We start from the raw sequence: 16,872 nt of genomic DNA on the forward strand, positions 1-16,872 counted from the left end.
CATCCCTAGTTTCTCAACGCAACAGCTTTTCATCAACACCCGGAGCCCATAGCCAGACTTCAAGGTCCCGGAATACATATGGTGTTTCTTTGGCTCAGTTTGAGGAATATGTTCGAAATACATTTGGTCTCACGCAATTGCAGACGCAACTGCCGGCGCAAGAAAACACTGAAGTTGACCCAGACAGCATCAAGAACTGCCTAGATGAGTATTATAAGAACTCAGAGGTGGCAAAAAGCGTTATGCTTTTGGCTTGTCTTCAGGTTCTTCCGGTATCTGTGTTTTTCTTTGTTCATATATCTGGGAGTCTGCCGCACACAAGCACCCGAACCGCACTTGCAGCGCTTCGCATATTCGCCCTGAACATCTTCGGGACGCAGCCGACAATTTCTTTTGTGGGAATACTTGTGTTCATACATGACGAAAAGTCTGGAAAATCACTTGCATGGTGGCGCAACCTTTACCTTGTGTTTCTTCTCATAATCGGTACTGTGCCAATGAGGTTCTCTCTGGGAGAGGATCGTTTAGGTATGGGGATTTGGTTCTCATTTGTCTCTGCTATCGGTATGCTTTTACTTATTATAGTTTTGGTTCCATCATGTGGTAGCAAAGATGAAGTAACTATGGAGGAAGCTGACGAGGCTGTATAATAACTACAATACCTCAAGCTTCTGACCATTTTCAACGCAACGGCAAAGAGCGGTTCATGACTCAACATAATGTGTTGTATGTAACTGTCGAGTCCACCACTAATGAAAGAGTTCGTAGTGACTTGGGGCCATGCTTCCAGTCGGAAGACTGATTTTTATGCAATTACTCCAGTCTCCAAGCAATACAGTTTGCCTACGTTGGCCAGGCTGAGCACGTCAATATCAGTTCAATTGTCAATTATATCCATTTTTTTCATTGGGAGATAGCACAGGCTAAAGTGCTGATACCTATTATGATAAATATATTGTGGAACCTTATATCGAGAAACCGCCATAAAGCTCATTTAGAGCCGGGCACCAGTTCATCTTCAAAGTTTGCCTACGTCCGCCATTGGGACGGGCTGTTGAAGTTGCCTTCAAAGAGTTACCTTCAAAATCGAACAGCTGAGTTTGAGAGTTTGCTTTCCACATGATGATTTAAATCGTGTCGCTCCAATTGTTCTGCTTTCATTCGAGGCTTTTCGTGTTCAATTGCTCTCTCTGGGCACGGAAATCGTGACCACAAGGTATAGCAAGAGCGCACCAAAGCGACGAGGTTAGTCCAAGTCGTAACGAATTTTCATTTGTTTGCGGTTCCATGTTACTTGAGGCGTCGATGAGATGGTATGGATCTACTGGTTGATCTATGCCAGGAATAAAGCGCTGCAGATGATACCGCCCCAGAGAGAACAGAGCAAAACAGCCCCCGGATTAAAGCCTATCTCCACGTCGATATCACGATATCCGGCCTCCTCATTAACCCACACTCTGTAGTGAAACCGTTTCTCGATCCACCATAGCCGCTCCCAAAACCGCGACCCGACAAGTCTAGAGCCCGACTCCCCTTGTCCACCCGACGCTTCCTCCAGCGCCATATTCTGTGCCTGGTTGATGTTGCTTTGGAGAATCAGGTCAGTGATGCTCAGGAATAGATGTTGTCGAAGTTCAGAGACTGCTTACAAATCTTCTTCGGGCAGAGGTGCCTGACGGTCGGCGGATGCCGGGCCCTGAGCGTGTCCCGCCATGGAATTGTGAGTGGTTGGTGTGGACGCGGCGATAACAGAGAAGATAGGGTCTTGGAGACGCTGGGCTTTGTATGGGTAGTCTTGACTATGCTGGTTGACAAGACCGAACGATGGAGAAAGATGCAGAAGATGGGGAGACGTTGGGGATGATGCGTGTTTTTGAGAAGGAGAAGGCGGTATCGGAGATGGGAGACGAAGGATATCGACCAGGAATAAGCTTTTTATGACGCGAGAGAATGAAAATACGGGCAGTTACAGATTCGGATTCGAGATGCACCATGATAATTTGGTGGGAGAAAGTCCGATCGCGTAGAGCATTCATAACCGCAGTTACGTATGGCTGTGCGTTTTAGAAGCGGGAACCTTCCCTAGTTCTCCCACCCAACTTCAAGAAACCCTCCCCACGTAAATTAGCTGATAACAGAAATTTGTGTGTTGGTTGCGTGTTAAGAAGAACAAAAAAACAAGCTCGCATCACGCAGCACCTTGAGGACTAACCTTCCACGTAGGACACTATTTAAGGGGGCGAACGCGCCTTCTCCGTCAGGTCGATCCTGTGACTTAACTTGGGAAGGACCGCTTCCAATCCTTGAAATTTTCTGTTCCTTCCTTTGCATCCATAGCAACCTCGGAAGTGCACTGGAAACTACGATATTCATCATGGACAGCTCCGGCGCATCTGACGAGCCGAATACGGCAGATAACATCCCTACTCCTGATGAGCCGCCTCGTTACGAAGATATTCAGCCTCGCCGTCGACCTAGGATCCAAAAGTTCGACTCTGCTCAGTGGCAGGGTGGTAAACCAAATCTTATTTTCATGCTGCTCTCGTCACCTTCGGAGAGCAGCATCACTGCGAGACAAAACATCGAGTGGGTAGCGCAGCTACATGTGAAGGCCAGAGACCTTCCTCGACTGATGCGAGAAGGTTTTTATTGGAACCTGGATAACTTCTGCCTCGAGTCTACCTACATCGAGGAGAAAATCGACAGCGGTGGTCCCGCCAACGTCGGCTTCACATGCACCCGCAACTACTATCTATCGGACATCGACCACGGCAACAACGCACAATGGGCTGCGAAGCTGAGTGTATACGCTCGGAACGTTGGCACCCTGTCGAGATTTCGACTCCCCAATCTCCAGCTGGGCCACGTGGCTTTGGTTACTGCTATAGATCCTCGCTGCACCGGCCGTAAACTCTACAAGTTCGACAGATTCCATCCTGACAAGAACTTCAACGCGATATATGACGATATGCCGATGGATGGTTGGTGGCCGTGGCCCAGGAGGGCTGCCAGCGATAACCAATCAATGGGCCAAGCACACGCCGAAAACCACTGAAAGCATCACTAACATGCTTTACTATAAAGATACTCATTATAAAACCCATTGTTTATCCTGTGATGCGGAGGGAGGAGGAAGCACCGCTGACAGCCCGAAGGACTACTTGTAATCAGTGCTTTCACATATGCATGTATGTATGTTTAACTCAATTTCTCGGCATTCATATAGTGATAGAAAGGCATCTTCCAGACCTCAGAATGGCATTCAACTAAGACTACTTTCTAACTCTCTTTAATGTCGTGATTGTCGTGGTCTTCGCCGTCTAGCATGCAGTCGTTTTCAATGTCTAATATCGCCCGGTCTCCGCAGATTTTACAGTTGATGCGAATACACACCATCGTGATAGTATTCTTTAATCTAGAAACGTCTTAACGCTAGGGTAGTACTTTGTGAATATTCTGCTCCGAGACTCCCCGCTCTAACAGAAGCCCTCGTCACCGCCTCCTACGAACTGGAGCCCACGCGCATTCCCAAAATCACATCGAATTTCACAGAATTCCAAAGAAGATATGAAGCTGTTTTCAGGCAGAGCAAGTGACTCTTATGATCAATCTAAACTATGAGTAGGCGAGCACCTCACGAGCTTTCACAAACCGGCTCAAGCACCAGGTGACGACTCAAAGAGGTCATCTGACTTTCTACATGATCTCCTACGCAAGAAATTCAGTGTATTATTGTTTCTTGCTTGATCACAAACGACATATGACATACACAGTACCTAGCTTGGACACCAAAAAGTCGTCCCATCTCATTGTCATATGCCATTCACAAGTCGGGTCTCCGCCCGCTTTGGCCACGGCCACCAACCCTCCAAAGGTGTGTCGTCGAGTATAGTGTTGTAGTTGGCCCTCGAATTATCCCACGAGTAATTATAAACAGCCTGTTTCCGAGAATTCCATGCCTGTGCGTTGTGAATGTGGTTCAAATTGAGGTCGTCTATCTTGAACAGTGAGAGGTCGTCTATTTTTCCGACGAAAACCTCCAACTTCGCGGTCCAAGAGTTAACAAGGCCTACATCATCCGACAAAAAGTAGACTCGGCTGGTTACTGGATGACGGGTGTTTTCGGTGAACACGTAGGATGCCTCTTTGTGGATGTTCTCCATGGACCAATGAAACCCGTGGTGCATGAGGCCGGTGAGGTCTCTCGTCTTCACCTGGAGCCTCGCAGACCACGGATTGTGTTCTCTTGTGGACCAATAGGGTCGTAACTTTGGCATGAACCCGATAACGAGTGCGACCGGGACATTTTCCCACGCTTTTGAATCGAAAGGTTGATTGGCTGCCATGCTAGGAAGGTCTTTTTTTTAAAAGACTTGAGATTTCAACTGGCTGGAGCCCGTGGAAGAAGAGAACATGAGAGGTCTTACGGGATTTAAATACTCATGCAGACCATCGACATTGAATGCTTCTCAATGATGAACTACGCTGCCGATGGATGCAAAGTCACCTGGAAATAACTTTTCCTGCAGCGGATTGGTAACTCAACCGTTCGCTTCTCATTTCTGATCAAGGCCTAGGCTCGCAAGCATCACCACATATGCCTGCCTGGTTCCCAAATATGCAGGAACAGTCATTCGATTGACTGCCTTTTGTCGGGGTAGAATATTCTTATAAGTTCGTTCTTGCTCTCGAATCTGCCCATTTTACAGGAGTAGTAGCGGGCACCAATTATGTGCTCAGATTATGAAGTTTGAATGGCTTGGGTTTTCGATATAAGTCATGTAATGCTGCAGGAGGCCCACCACGCATTTGTCGAACTTTGCTGACGGACTTGCACATTCTTGGCAGACGTAGAGTGTCAGGGCCCTTTGAAGACAGATCAGATACCGACACTAATTCTCAGAACACCTCCAACCCAGATCGGGAAAGAAACAGATAAAGAGAAGGAAAATGACAATTATACGCTCTTGCTGCAGGCTTGTGGCTTTTGCTATCTGTCTTCTGTGTTGATAACGGATACTGGGTGAGTATGATGTAGAAGGGAAGGTAAGCAAGGCCGATAGTGGTGATGGATGTCCGTAGGGGTCGGAATAAATCTTGTCGCAACAACGAAGGCTGAAGAAAAGTAGTAGGAATCGGTAGCGACAGGATTGATTATTCAAACGTTGATCTCTATTATCCGGACTACATGCCCCCAAGGGCGTGAAAGAAGAAGCGCTCGTAGTGCATGTCGTCTCGTCATTACCATTATACCCCTCCGAGGTTTAGACGGAGGCGCCGTCATCAAACACCTTTTCCTTTTCGGTCTGCTTGCTTTTCACGCTACCAGCTGTCCACTGCCGCATCTTCTTGCCCCAGAAGTACAGTATCGGCAGGCCAAGAGATAAGACGATGATGGCCTCGGCGTACAGGGCGAAGGTTGCAATCGGCCCCTTTTCGGCGATCCAGACGGTGGCTTTGGAGGCGAGGAAGAAGGCGATGACGATGCGCAGGGAGGAGACGTTGACAAGTACCGGTCTGGATTCAAGTCAACAATAACATCATGGTAAAAGTCTAAAGAAATGACATACCCTGCCCACTGCGGGTAACTCTCCACGAGGAAGACGCTGAGAATGGTCATGGTCGTCAAGAACGCAAACACGATCAAGAACGAGCCCACCAGCAGCACACTCCAGTGGAAGTTCTTCTCCCCGGCCGTCCCGAAGATGAAGCACCCGGCCACGCCGGAGACGAGCGGCAGGATGAGGTTGGCGAGGTGGTGCTCCGGCTCGCGGCTGCCCCCGTTCCACCTCGTCACCGCGTTGGAGATCTTGTCGGCCACGGGCCCGCCGAAGACGTACACGAGCGCCGAGGCCAGGAAGAAGGGCAGCACGGTGAGGCCGGTCCACTGGAACTGCCAGCCCTGCGCGAGCAGCGCGAAGGGGGTGATCTGCTGCGCGGCCTGGTTGTTGACGATCATGATGCTGTTGGCGAGGACGGCCCAGATGATGGCGGGGAAGTAGGTGGAGCGCAGGGCGTCGAACATGGACTTGGCGGCGCGCTTGAACTCGAAGCCGTTCTGGAAGACGCCGATGTTGGTCCAGGTTGTCCGGGGGGTGAAGGCTGTGTAGTCGAGCTCTGGGCGGTTCTTTCCTGGGAGCATGGGGAAGATCTTCTGGCCGCCTGCGAATTGTCAGCATCTGAGAGCAGCACGATGTATGAGATGATGAAGAAAGTCATACTCAGCTCTTCCTGCGATCGAGTCCATCGCGTCTCCGGGAGGAAAGCGATGAGCAGGGCCCACGCCAGGATGCCGAGGCCGGAGGTGATGTAGTACATCCATCTCCAGGTGTAGTTAGCCGACACCCAGGGCGCGGCGACGCCCAGCCCGATGATGATGATACCCTGGCTCGAAACCACAGCAGACATGGCCTTGTTTCTCTGGTGGATGAAGACCATGTCCTGAACAATCAAAGGAATCAACGCCTCCACGGCACCGGCACCCAGACCCATCAGCGCCCTAGCCATCAGATGCTGATTCAGGCTCGTGCTGAACGCCGCGAAGAGACCTCCGGCCCAGGCGCAGGTCGCGGCGAAGAGCATGACGGGTCGACGGCCGATCCAGATGGAGGTCGGCACGAGGAAGTAGCTCGCGATACCGTTCGCCAGGAGTGGTATCGTGGCCAGGAGGGAGACCTCTTCGAGGGGCGCGGGTTTGACGCCGGGCGGGACGACGGACATGGGGTTGATGTTGAGGCCGCTGCCCCCGCTCTGGGTCTTGAAGTCGATGGTGTTGAGGATGTGCGGGTCGACGCCGGAGTACTCGAGGATGAAAACGGGGAGGAGCCCGCCGATGACGACCTCTGCCGAGAGGGCGAGGGCGCCGACTGGACATGTTCAGTGTGTTATTCGGTCTTTGAGTTGTAAGTCGATAACTTACAAAAGCAAAGGCAGCCGATAGCCGTCCATTTGCGCCAAGCGGGAAGATTCAACGGATCTGGTGCGTGTTAGTCGCCGTCTATCATCATGGCGTGCTGGACCATCTCACCCTTCGGGTCAGGCGTGGGCATCTTGACAGACATCAGCAACATCTCAAGCATCAACCAGAAACACAACACTCACAGGAATCAGCCTCAACTGCCCATCTACGTAAAGATTCGTTGTACCGACGACCAGCGTCTCGCTCTTCTCCATTTCACTCATCCCGTCGTCGTCGAACTCAGACACTCCCACGGTCGGCCCACGCTTCCGGCCGGCCTGCTCTTCCTGGAGCGTCCAGTTCGAATTCGTCGCCATTGTCGATGTCCGTCGAGAGGCTGGAAAACAGGAGTCGCACAATCCCAGACCTCCCAAGAAAGACCAAGCTTTGGGGAAGGTCGGACGCTAACGCAGCCTTATACCAACCCGTCCCTTGCAGCAGATCCGGGATTTCCTAGGGGTGGCAGACGGGAAGGACGAGGGGAGGGACGAGGAGGAAAGGGAAGAAGCGAATGGTCGGTGATGGACAGCCGTGCGTATCTTTCCTGCCCCTGAAGATGTTCTCGAATCGGAGACTTCCCCTGGTGATCCCATGTACCCGTCCCATCAGGTCGTCCATCGCACGACATCCGCGACGACGATCAACGGCCACCGGGAGGCCGTGTACTACGGTATCGAATCAACTCATTCGTCCATCTTCGAAGTCCCTCTTCCCGGCGACCTCCCCTCCACTTCCCGCGCGCGACGACCAGGGCCAAGTCACTCCTATTTTCTTCACGACCAAGAAGAAATGCCCCAGCAGCACGGTCGTGTCATGTTTCCGCCTAACAAACGTTCATCGCCGCGGAACCAGGAACCGGGATGTTTAAGCTTCTCCTGCGCAAGGGGGGAGGGCAGGGAAAGGTCTGTGGTTGCTGCATTCCGGCAGTTGAGCCTGCGAGAGGGCTGGGCGGGCCGGGGACTTAGGACGGTCTCGTCTCCACGCAAGGCTATTCAATCTTCTTTAACCGTAACTCGTTACAGGGTAGAACGGTGTCGTTTGACAAAGATTGCTGATGCGCTGCTGTTCGATGTTGGAGCCCGTTCTTGTAGGGTTCGGCACGCTTGGTGGAGGTGGATATGAGAAAGTCTGGGGTGGGAATGCTGTTGGTTTGATCGGCGGGCGCTCGCGCAAGAGACCCTTGCTAGCCGTCAATTCTGCGTCTTGAAGTGAACCCCTTTCCTCGTGTGATTCGTCGATAGACTATGCCTTACGTACGGGTAGGCGAATGTGATGTACGGATACACGATGCATACGTAGTGTACGTTTGTGTCCCTTGCATCGACCCGCTGAAGGATCTGGATAACCCAGGGCCCCGAGCGCCGAGCTGTATTTAGAAAGAAGCAAAACCTAATAGAGACTTCTTCCAACGGTCGCTGGAAGATATTCACCGAGCACCGAGAAAGATGTGGTTATCGGCACGCTTCTCACGGAAGACGGGATGAGTTTGCCAGAGTCTAAGCTCCTTAGTCTCATGTCGTAAACAACCGCGCGCTAGACTGTCAAACAACCTCTTTCAGACAGTATAGCATCGCCAAAACTTCAGATCAGCACGTTTGTCTTTTGAAGATTTGCCAGTGTTGAGACGAAAAGCAAGAATGCTCCAAACAGCGACGCTCAAACGTGGCCACTCGTTCGCTGGAAAAAGACCCGGTGCTTGACTCGACGCATGAACGTCGCACCACCACCCTGTTACAGACCACCCCGGTCCGAGTGCCTCATCGCAAACACCATCAATAGACGTCCACCGTGTTCTCGACCGCGAATTCGTCCTTTTGTCTCTGGCCCCCTGTGCACAGACGCCAGTGCAACGACCTGCTGGGTGTTCAAGATTCATATCCTGCAGGTTGAGTTGTGTCCGAATAAAAAAGTATGAATGCATAAGACCTTATCACAACCGCGTTATTCCAACCCGCCAAGAGGATGGGAGGGTGTCATGTTGATAGCGTCTTCGAGCGACGATCGTCAAGTCAGCTCACCTTGAAGCCGCGACCTGTCTTTTCTTTCATCCCACAACTGCCGTCTGGTGTTTGTCGGGTCTCCATGCTGGCGACCATCGTGTTTCAACTTACCGATGAAGCAGGTCTTTCCACGTTCCTCAGTCACTATTCTGCCAAGCCCAGAGAACCGGCCGAAGCCACTCGTGATCGTCGTCGGCCGGCGCTCCAGTGTGTCAAGTCTGATGTTTCTTTCGGATGATGCCTGGCCGTCGGCTCATCCGTTGTGTGAATGTCCATCGTCCACTTTCCGGCCGACGTCGTTATGCGTCGTTGATTGCCGGCGTGACCGGCCTTGCTTACATATACATGCAGAGCGGCGGCTTGATCAGCGACGCACGTATCATGTACGGTTGCACCCAGCTTTGACTTCACCGTGAATACTAAACCAGGACTGTTACCACCTTCAATACGACGTGACGATTCCCCTGCTGTGTCGACGTTCGGCTGCCCTCTTAATCAGCGGCGCCTCGCACCTTGACAGCTTCGGTCTGGCCGTTGGTGGATTAGTATGGTGGTATGCTGATTATTGAGCCTCAAAACGCCACCCAGCCGCATCTCACATCATGTCATGATTTTCACGGGATCTGCGGGTGCTCAGGGTCGGTTGCAAGTATTGCTTCCGGAACGTGTTCCCATTGTCGAATCTAACGTACATTCGTCGTAAGCGTTTTGCCAAACCGAACCCACTGCTCCGTCCTCTATTAGTCAAAGACTCTCGATGTGTGTGTATCACTCTGGTCCCGTCGCCGGAAAAAAAAACCCATGAACGCCATGCTCGACCGCGTCATTCCCATGCGCACAATATTATCCGCTACCATCGTCGGTAAACGTGAGGCCACTTTTCTTGTTTTTGTTCTCCAAAATTGAACTCAGCTGTCGCTGCCGAGCATTCTGGCGAGAAGGACGTAGAAGAAGACGACACCACCGGCAACGAGGAGCTTGTTTTGGTTCAGCCACCCTGTGCCGGCGTCACGCTGCTGCACTACGGCGTCGACGACGGCCTGAGCCTGATGGCCACTGCCGGCGGCGATGCCAAGCTGAGGTCCGCATGAGGCCCCGGCTGCGCTGCCGATCTTGCGCCCTGTCGCGATGTCGATCTTGTTCTTCTCCATCCACTCCCAGTTGGCCTTGTCGACTTCGGGCCATTCGCCTCGGAACTTGGCGCCGCCGTCGCCGGCCTTGACGTTGCCTTTTTGCGTGTTGCATTTGTTGTGAGAGCCGCCACCGGTAGAGTTCCACCACTTTGTCCGGCCTGCCAGCATCTTTCGTTCGGCCTCGGTGCTAGAAACGGAACCCGTAGTCATCTCCTCGCTAGTCATGAAGGACAGCAGGCCGATCAGGATAGTCGAGACCTCCCATGCCGGGTTGAAAGACTTGGGGTGGAAATCGGAGATGGAGAGGCAGAGTCGTGTTGAGGGTTGGAAGCGACCTGATGGGGTGTGCATGCGGATGGCCGGGGGAGCGAAGGGGTAATTCGGAGGGAAGACGAGGGTTCCCCAGTACTGGCCGCCATGGTACGGTGTGTTTTCGGGACCGGTGATGATGTAGTGCCACCTGAGAATCGTTAGTGAGGCTCAGTACAAAGGAACGACAGGAGCATACTCAAGGATATTGGAGTCGGAGGGGTGGGCTTCGATGTATGGTGGAGGGTTCTCGGAGATGGTCTTGTACTCGCGCGTCAACTGCGAAGATGTTAGTATCGATCCCAAAGTACAAGTCGAAGGGTCATCGTACCCGCTTCTGCGCCGCTCGACTTGCTGACATGGCTGTAGAGACTGAAGGAAATCGCGGGGTGGTCGATAGAGGTGAGGTGTGTCTGGATGACGAAGTACGACGTAATTGAGGATCCGTACCAGGTAACGAACGGGCGACGAAATGCCGAAGAACGAAAACAATGTAGGCGAAGAAAATATGCACAGACTGAAGTTGCAAGTGACTTTGAAGCCGCAGTTGGAGCGATGGGTGATATATGGACGGCTGGCAACTGATCGCCGTTAGAAAGAAGTTTGGTGGTTGAGGAAGGATGGTTCGGAAACAACGTACCAAACGAACAGCGAGCAGTGGACGGGACAGTTGGGTTGGGGAATGCGGCGAGGCTGTGACAGGCGTAGGCGCAAGCGCAGACGGACCCGGGGACCGCGGAACGTACCTTCCTCAGCAAACGCGGCAGCACGGTAACTTCGGCCACCCAATGGAAATGAGCAGGTACGGGGATACCCCACTGATTATGTCACTGGGCCTGGTCTGAGCGTCGATGGCTCAGCGACTTCAGAGTGGTCCGTGCCAAGTGCCATTCAGAACCCACTCCAGCTTCCATCGGTGGAGACTCGAAATGTGGCTGTGCATTTAACACCCCGCTCCAGCCACATCAGGTCCCGGTTGGGCGCCCGTGCTCCGTGCTGCATCTCGAAATTCACCCGAAGCCTGCCGATATTCATCGCCGAAATCCTGCTCCGAAGCTCCCTTTACACAACCTAACATTACGGCCAGACGCCACGTCGCCTGCTCCAATGGCTTCAAAAGCAGGCTTGAGCGGAAGCTCCGTAAGTTCTGCTACTAACTGCTATTAACACTAGCTCAATCAACTAATCGGTACCTTCCCACCTCACAGGCTTCCAACCCGACCGACAAGCTCAAGGCCGGCCCCGATGCGCTGCGAAAGGAGGCCGAGTCCTCCGAACAGTACGAGAAGCTGCAGGAGGAGGCCAAGATCCGGAGACTGCAAGCATTGGCAAGCCACGACCATCATGCGACTTCCGTGACTCGGGCTAACACGGAATTCTAGCTTGCCGAGCAAAACTCACAGCCCATGACCATCAACCGTCTCCAGATCCACGGCGCCACGAACACCAGACGAGGATTCCTCGACCCCATCTTCGAGCCGCTCCTGAAGGAGGAGGTCAACAGCTCATCCACTCTCGGTGAGGTGGCTGCTCGCCTGGGCGACGCCAGAGGAAAGCTCGAGAGATTGGGTAAGAGAGAGTACAGCAACCTGGAAGGAGCTCGCGTGCTAACCACAGACAGGCATCTTCCAACCCGATCCCAAGGTTCACATCAACGGTTCCGACCCCGCCGACCCCTCCTCCACCCCCACCGACGTCGATGTCGACATCGTCGTCAAAGAGCTCCCCCGATACAAGTTCAACGCCGGCACCGATGTTGGCAACAGCGAGGGCTCCGCTTACACCTCTCTGCTCTGGCGCAACATCTTTGGCGGTGCCGAGCAGCTTACCGTCAATGCCAGCGCCGGAACGAGAACACGGTCCGCCTACAGCGCAAACCTGAGCGCCCCCGTCCAGAGCAACCCGGACACGAGGATCGCGATCGAGGCTCTGTCTTCCGCGACGGACAAGTCCTGGGCCGCCCACGAGGAGGCGCTCAAGGGCGGAAACCTGCGTTTCTCATGGCTCTCCGGCCCCAAGGACATGCACTCCGTCGAGTACTCCGGTGTGTGGCGTCAGGTCACCGGTCTCCGCGACAGCGCCAGCCCCACCGTCCGCGCCGATGCTGGAGACTCCGTCAAGAGCTCGATCAAGCACACATATCAGCGTGACCAGAGAGACAACCCCCAACTGCCTCAAAGCGGCTACATGCTCAAGTCCGTCTTTGAACTGGCTGGTGTCGGTCCTCTCGGCGGCGACGTCGCCTTCTCCAAGAGCGAGTGCGAGTTCGGTGGTGCCGTGCCCATCCCTATCCCCGGCGTCAAGGGCCGCTCCGGCGTTTCGATCGGTGGAGGTCTCCGCTTCGGCATGCTCTACCCTCTTCCCCTTGGCTTCGCCTCACAAGGCAAGTCGCAACCCAGTCGCATCAACGACAGGTTCCAACTTGGCGGCCCCACCGATGTCCGCGGCTTCCACTACGGCGGCCTCGGCCCCCACGACGGACAGGACGCCGTCGGAGGAGATGTCTTCGCTGCTGGTAGCGTCAACATGCTCTTCCCCCTGCCGTACAAGGGCCCCGAATCGTCCCTGCGTCTTCAAGTCTTTGCCAACGGTGGAAGACTCGTTGCGCTGAAGAACAAGAGCAAGGGCGGCGAGTCGAAGAGCACCGGCCTCGACGCCAGCAACGTCGCCAACGGCATGTGGAGAGCACTCAACGACCTGACGAACGGCTTGCCGACGACTGCCGCTGGTGTTGGTCTGGTCTACGCGCACCCCGTCGCCCGCTTCGAGTTGAACTTCAGTCTGCCTCTGGTTCTGAGGCGGGGCGAGCAGGGCACAAAGGGCTTCCAGGTCGGCGTTGGCATCAACTTCCTGTAGAAGTCGAATGGATAAAATCCATTCCACGATCTCCATGTTGCAGCCACACAGCGAGCCTTCCAGATTCTTGTACAACTAAAATACCATAGATGTTCACCAAACTCAATTTCAAAAGTTCAAAGTACAAATGCTCACGCGCCAAACTTCCAAGTGCCATATGCTGCCACGCCAGAATTATGTCAAAAAAACCTAGCTTTGGTATGTCCTCTTCGAGCCGGACAGCTAGATGCCTCGGCAGAACTGTTTCTATGATGCGAAGGAAATCACTCATCCACCCACATTATCATTCCCAGGCGGAGCCACCTCCGACAGACTCACTGAGGAAGCTCATGTCTCACAGTAGAATCCGGAGGCAACTCCATCGTCGCCGGGGCCTGATGTCCATACCCCGTCGACTGGGGCGTTTGCAGAAACCCTCCCGTGTATTCCTGCTTGGCCCACGCCTGCGAAGCGACCGATCCGCCATTACCCTGGCTTCGTCGATCAGGCGCAACACTCGCCGCCCGCGTCTTCCTCTTCTCCCGCAGAAGCAGAATCGTGAGCGCTCCCACGGCGATCGCCAACGGGACCCCGACCCCGACTCCGATCCCAGCCGCCGCGCCCACCGAGATGCTCCCGTCAGAAGAGTCCCCCGCGGCCGACGAACACACCGCGATCGAGGTACCGCTAGCCCCGACATTCGTAGTCACGGCCGCGATGCCCATGTCGGACTCCGCGGCAGCGTTGATCATGATCTTGCCCCTCGGTTTCGGCATCGTGAAGTTGCCCTGCTCGCAATTCTTCCGGCTTAGACACGTCCAGGTGGCGCCGTCCAGGCAGTAATTGACGCCGGTGTGGCTGCCCAGCGCTGGACGCGCGCGGTCTCATGTCAGCGGTTTTCCCATCTTCATTGCTTGCTTTCTTGCCTCCTCGCAGTCAACCAGGCTACTGATACGTACCGGTTTGGTGGCAGACGGTGGGACATCCGCTCGCGCGGAAGTTCTTGTCGGTGCAGGAGTTGCGGTACATCGTCCACGCGTTGGGTTCTATGCAGAGGCCGTTGGTGAGGCAGTAGTGGCTCGACTGGCGGCAGCACGCGACCACCTCGTTGGCGCCGACCCGGGGGCACGGGATGCCGCCGACGTCGACGGAGCCATCGGGGAAGTAGCACGTTTCGCCGTATGCCGCCGCGGCGAGGGAGAGGACTGCGAGAGTTTGCAGCCTGATGTGATGCATCATGATGGAAGCTCGGTAGGTCTTGTAGAAGAAAGAATGACGGGCCGTGAGCCACTGACGCAGACACGAACATACGTGAATTGAAGAATCGACGAAGCTACGTAGAGCGGGCTTTCTTCAGACTGGGTGTCTGATGGAATGTCTTGGCCTTGGGGGCGTTCCCGTCATCGACTGTCAAATTACCCGATTAGGAAGTATTGGGTATTTCGTTGTTCACGCAATGTGCTCAGACGATGTACCACAACGGCTGACACTTTGGGAGGCTGGTCTTACGGATCTACCTTGGAATCTGCCTGCCCAGCCTGTCTTCGATGATTACTCGCTGGTGGCACCTGCAGGCCAAGTCGCTACTATTGTCTTGGGTGTTGGTGTTCAAATTGGCAGCTGAACGCCGGGTTCGCGGGGGGTAGTAGGCGTGGTCCTCGATTGTTTGTCAGGAATCCAGGACTCAATGCTTGACAGAAAGCAGATAAATCGACGTTTCGAACTTGATTCCATTGGCGTATATACGCGCACGTTCAGATCTCGACCGCTCCACGCTGAATACCACCAGAAGCAATGAAGATTCAGTATCTCGATTTAAAGAAGTAGTCTATGAAGACGAGCTTTTTCAATAACTCCAATCAAACAGCGGCAGGATTGAAGCATCACAGCAGCATCAAAATGCCTTCATTAGTAGCCCTGTATACAGCCCAAACCCAATAACTTATGCGTATTCCACCCGAAATTTGCTAGCAGCAACTGGCAGTTACATCATCACTTCTATCCTCACACCGAAGCGACCTCTTCTATATTCATTAGTCTACTTCTTCGTTGTTCTCAATGAGGAAGCTCGTGCCTGATAGTCGAATCCAGGGGCATCTCTGTTGTTTGGTCTTGGTGTCGATAGTCCACCTTCCCCTGTGGCATGTTTTCCGCAATAGCACCTGTCGCTCTTCTCTTCTTCTTCTCTCGCGAAAGTAAGAAAGCAAGGATGCCCACGGCGATCAACAACGGGACGCCGATTCCCGCCCCGATTCCCGCTGCTGCACCAACAGATATCCCACTGCTCGCGGTCGATACATTGCTCGCGGTCGATACATTGAGTACAGACTTCAGAGCGTCGTTCATCATAAGTTTTCCCATACCCCTAAAGCCTGCACCGCTAAAGTCGTTGATTGAAAAGTTTTGAGTGGCGCACCGCTCCTTGTAGTCACAAGTCCATCGGTCGGATCGCGATGTCGATGATTCACAAAACCTCAGGAGTGAATATGTATCACGCGCTGGACGTAACCAAGTCAGCTCAACTCGTTCGAAAGAGAGTGTGCATCACGATCTCCTCGGAAACTCTGGCTTACATTCTCTTATGCAGGCTTTCGCACATCCAGGCGTAGAGACGTCCTTGCTGGTACATGAGGCCCTGTACGTCGTCCAGGCATTGGGCTCAAGACATAACCCGCTGGTCAAGCAGAAATCGTCTTCGTTGCAGCAGGCGGAAGCTTTACCTGGCTCCGGAGTGTAGCAGGGCTTCCTTGAGTAGTCTTCCTCGCCGTTTGGGAAGTAGCAGCTCTGAGAAACTGTTTGCGTGGCAAACATGAGGGCAGTTAAGCAACAAATCCATTGTCGCGACATGGTGGAAGGAATGAAAAAGGAGAGAAGTAGTTCTGCATGCAGTCGCGAATTTTTAATTGGGAAACTGGCCAAGAGGCACGACGCTGGCATTATATAGACTACATCCCTCCCTCTGAATCGCATGTTCCCAGAAGCACAAGCTAGCTTTGTGTTACCTCTCCGTCCAATTGTAAATGCTTTACATTATCGGGCCGAGTGTTACGAGGAAGCCACTTCCCGGATGTCTCATGCACACCGATTTGTGGAGGCGAAGACGTTGAGGAGGCGGAGACGCTGAGGCTGCTTCAATAGCAGCACGTACTTGGGGGTGGTCATCAAGTGCTAGCTGCATATAGACTGCGTAATATTCTATTCTTTTTCGTTTTGAAGGATTGCGGGCACTGAGCTGAAAGGTTGTGGCGGAACGAAGCCTTGGTTAGTTGACAACCTCGAGACACCCATCAACGGGCACGCAAAGTGGTAAGACATGGAGCAGTCACGTCTAATAATAGCAGAGGAATGTTCTTGTTGAAAACTTTTCCCGTCTGCATTGGCTTCTTTCGCGGGAAAAAGTCTGGGCACTTATTGAAGAGGGCTGGGAGGGTAAGGCTGCGAGTCAAGGGACTATTTAGGGGTAGCTGATGAACTGATTTTCCCCCAAATTTTCTATATGTAAAGGCCTCCCTAGAGGTACGTAGAGACCTTCGTATACTTAAAGAGGCATACGCGTCAAGATCTTTTTATAATTGCATGTGGCAGACTGAATCATATCTATTCCCAGGAAAGCCACATGTTCGCGCTAGGGAAGCAG

General features: G+C 53.4%; 6 protein-coding genes across 6 annotated transcripts; 2 read left to right on the forward strand and 4 right to left on the reverse strand.

Annotated features, from left to right (window-relative positions):
• Window positions 1–1,333: 1,333 nt before the first annotated feature.
• CkaCkLH20_02324 (uncharacterized protein) lies at window positions 1,334–1,714 on the reverse strand (the record flags this gene model as incomplete). Its single annotated transcript, XM_038885043.1, has 2 exons — window positions 1,334–1,586; window positions 1,650–1,714. 2 exons carry the CDS (start codon window positions 1,712–1,714, stop codon window positions 1,334–1,336), a joined length of 318 nt encoding a protein of 105 aa, XP_038749831.1.
• A 660-nt stretch (window positions 1,715–2,374) lies between these two features.
• CkaCkLH20_02325 (uncharacterized protein) lies at window positions 2,375–3,055 on the forward strand (the record flags this gene model as incomplete). Its single annotated transcript, XM_038885044.1, has 1 exon — window positions 2,375–3,055. The coding sequence occupies one exon, from the start codon at window positions 2,375–2,377 to the stop codon at window positions 3,053–3,055; it is 681 nt and encodes a 226-aa protein (XP_038749832.1).
• Window positions 3,056–5,264: 2,209 nt separating this feature from the next.
• CkaCkLH20_02326 (major facilitator superfamily transporter) lies at window positions 5,265–7,275 on the reverse strand (the record flags this gene model as incomplete). The annotated part of the gene is made up of 6 exons (XM_038885045.1): window positions 5,265–5,517; window positions 5,571–6,162; window positions 6,222–6,866; window positions 6,920–6,976; window positions 7,028–7,049; window positions 7,102–7,275. The coding sequence occupies 6 exons, from the start codon at window positions 7,273–7,275 to the stop codon at window positions 5,265–5,267; spliced, it is 1,743 nt and encodes a 580-aa protein (XP_038749833.1).
• Window positions 7,276–9,866: 2,591 nt separating this feature from the next.
• Window positions 9,867–10,761, reverse strand: CkaCkLH20_02327 (ubiquitin-conjugating enzyme; the record flags this gene model as incomplete). The annotated part of the gene is made up of 3 exons (XM_038885046.1): window positions 9,867–10,551; window positions 10,600–10,679; window positions 10,732–10,761. The coding sequence occupies 3 exons, from the start codon at window positions 10,759–10,761 to the stop codon at window positions 9,867–9,869; spliced, it is 795 nt and encodes a 264-aa protein (XP_038749834.1).
• A 746-nt stretch (window positions 10,762–11,507) lies between these two features.
• Window positions 11,508–13,256, forward strand: CkaCkLH20_02328 (surface antigen; the record flags this gene model as incomplete). The annotated part of the gene is made up of 4 exons (XM_038885047.1): window positions 11,508–11,540; window positions 11,609–11,755; window positions 11,804–11,969; window positions 12,022–13,256. 4 exons carry the CDS (start codon window positions 11,508–11,510, stop codon window positions 13,254–13,256), a joined length of 1,581 nt encoding a protein of 526 aa, XP_038749835.1.
• Window positions 13,257–13,570: 314 nt separating this feature from the next.
• On the reverse strand, window positions 13,571–14,474 carry CkaCkLH20_02329 (uncharacterized protein; the record flags this gene model as incomplete). The annotated part of the gene is made up of 2 exons (XM_038885048.1): window positions 13,571–14,103; window positions 14,195–14,474. 2 exons carry the CDS (start codon window positions 14,472–14,474, stop codon window positions 13,571–13,573), a joined length of 813 nt encoding a protein of 270 aa, XP_038749836.1.
• Between the last annotated feature and the right edge of the window lie 2,398 nt (window positions 14,475–16,872).

This window comes from Colletotrichum karsti, assembly GCF_011947395.1.
Source record: "Colletotrichum karsti strain CkLH20 chromosome Unknown Scaffold5, whole genome shotgun sequence".
Taxonomy (NCBI): domain Eukaryota; kingdom Fungi; phylum Ascomycota; class Sordariomycetes; order Glomerellales; family Glomerellaceae; genus Colletotrichum; species Colletotrichum karsti.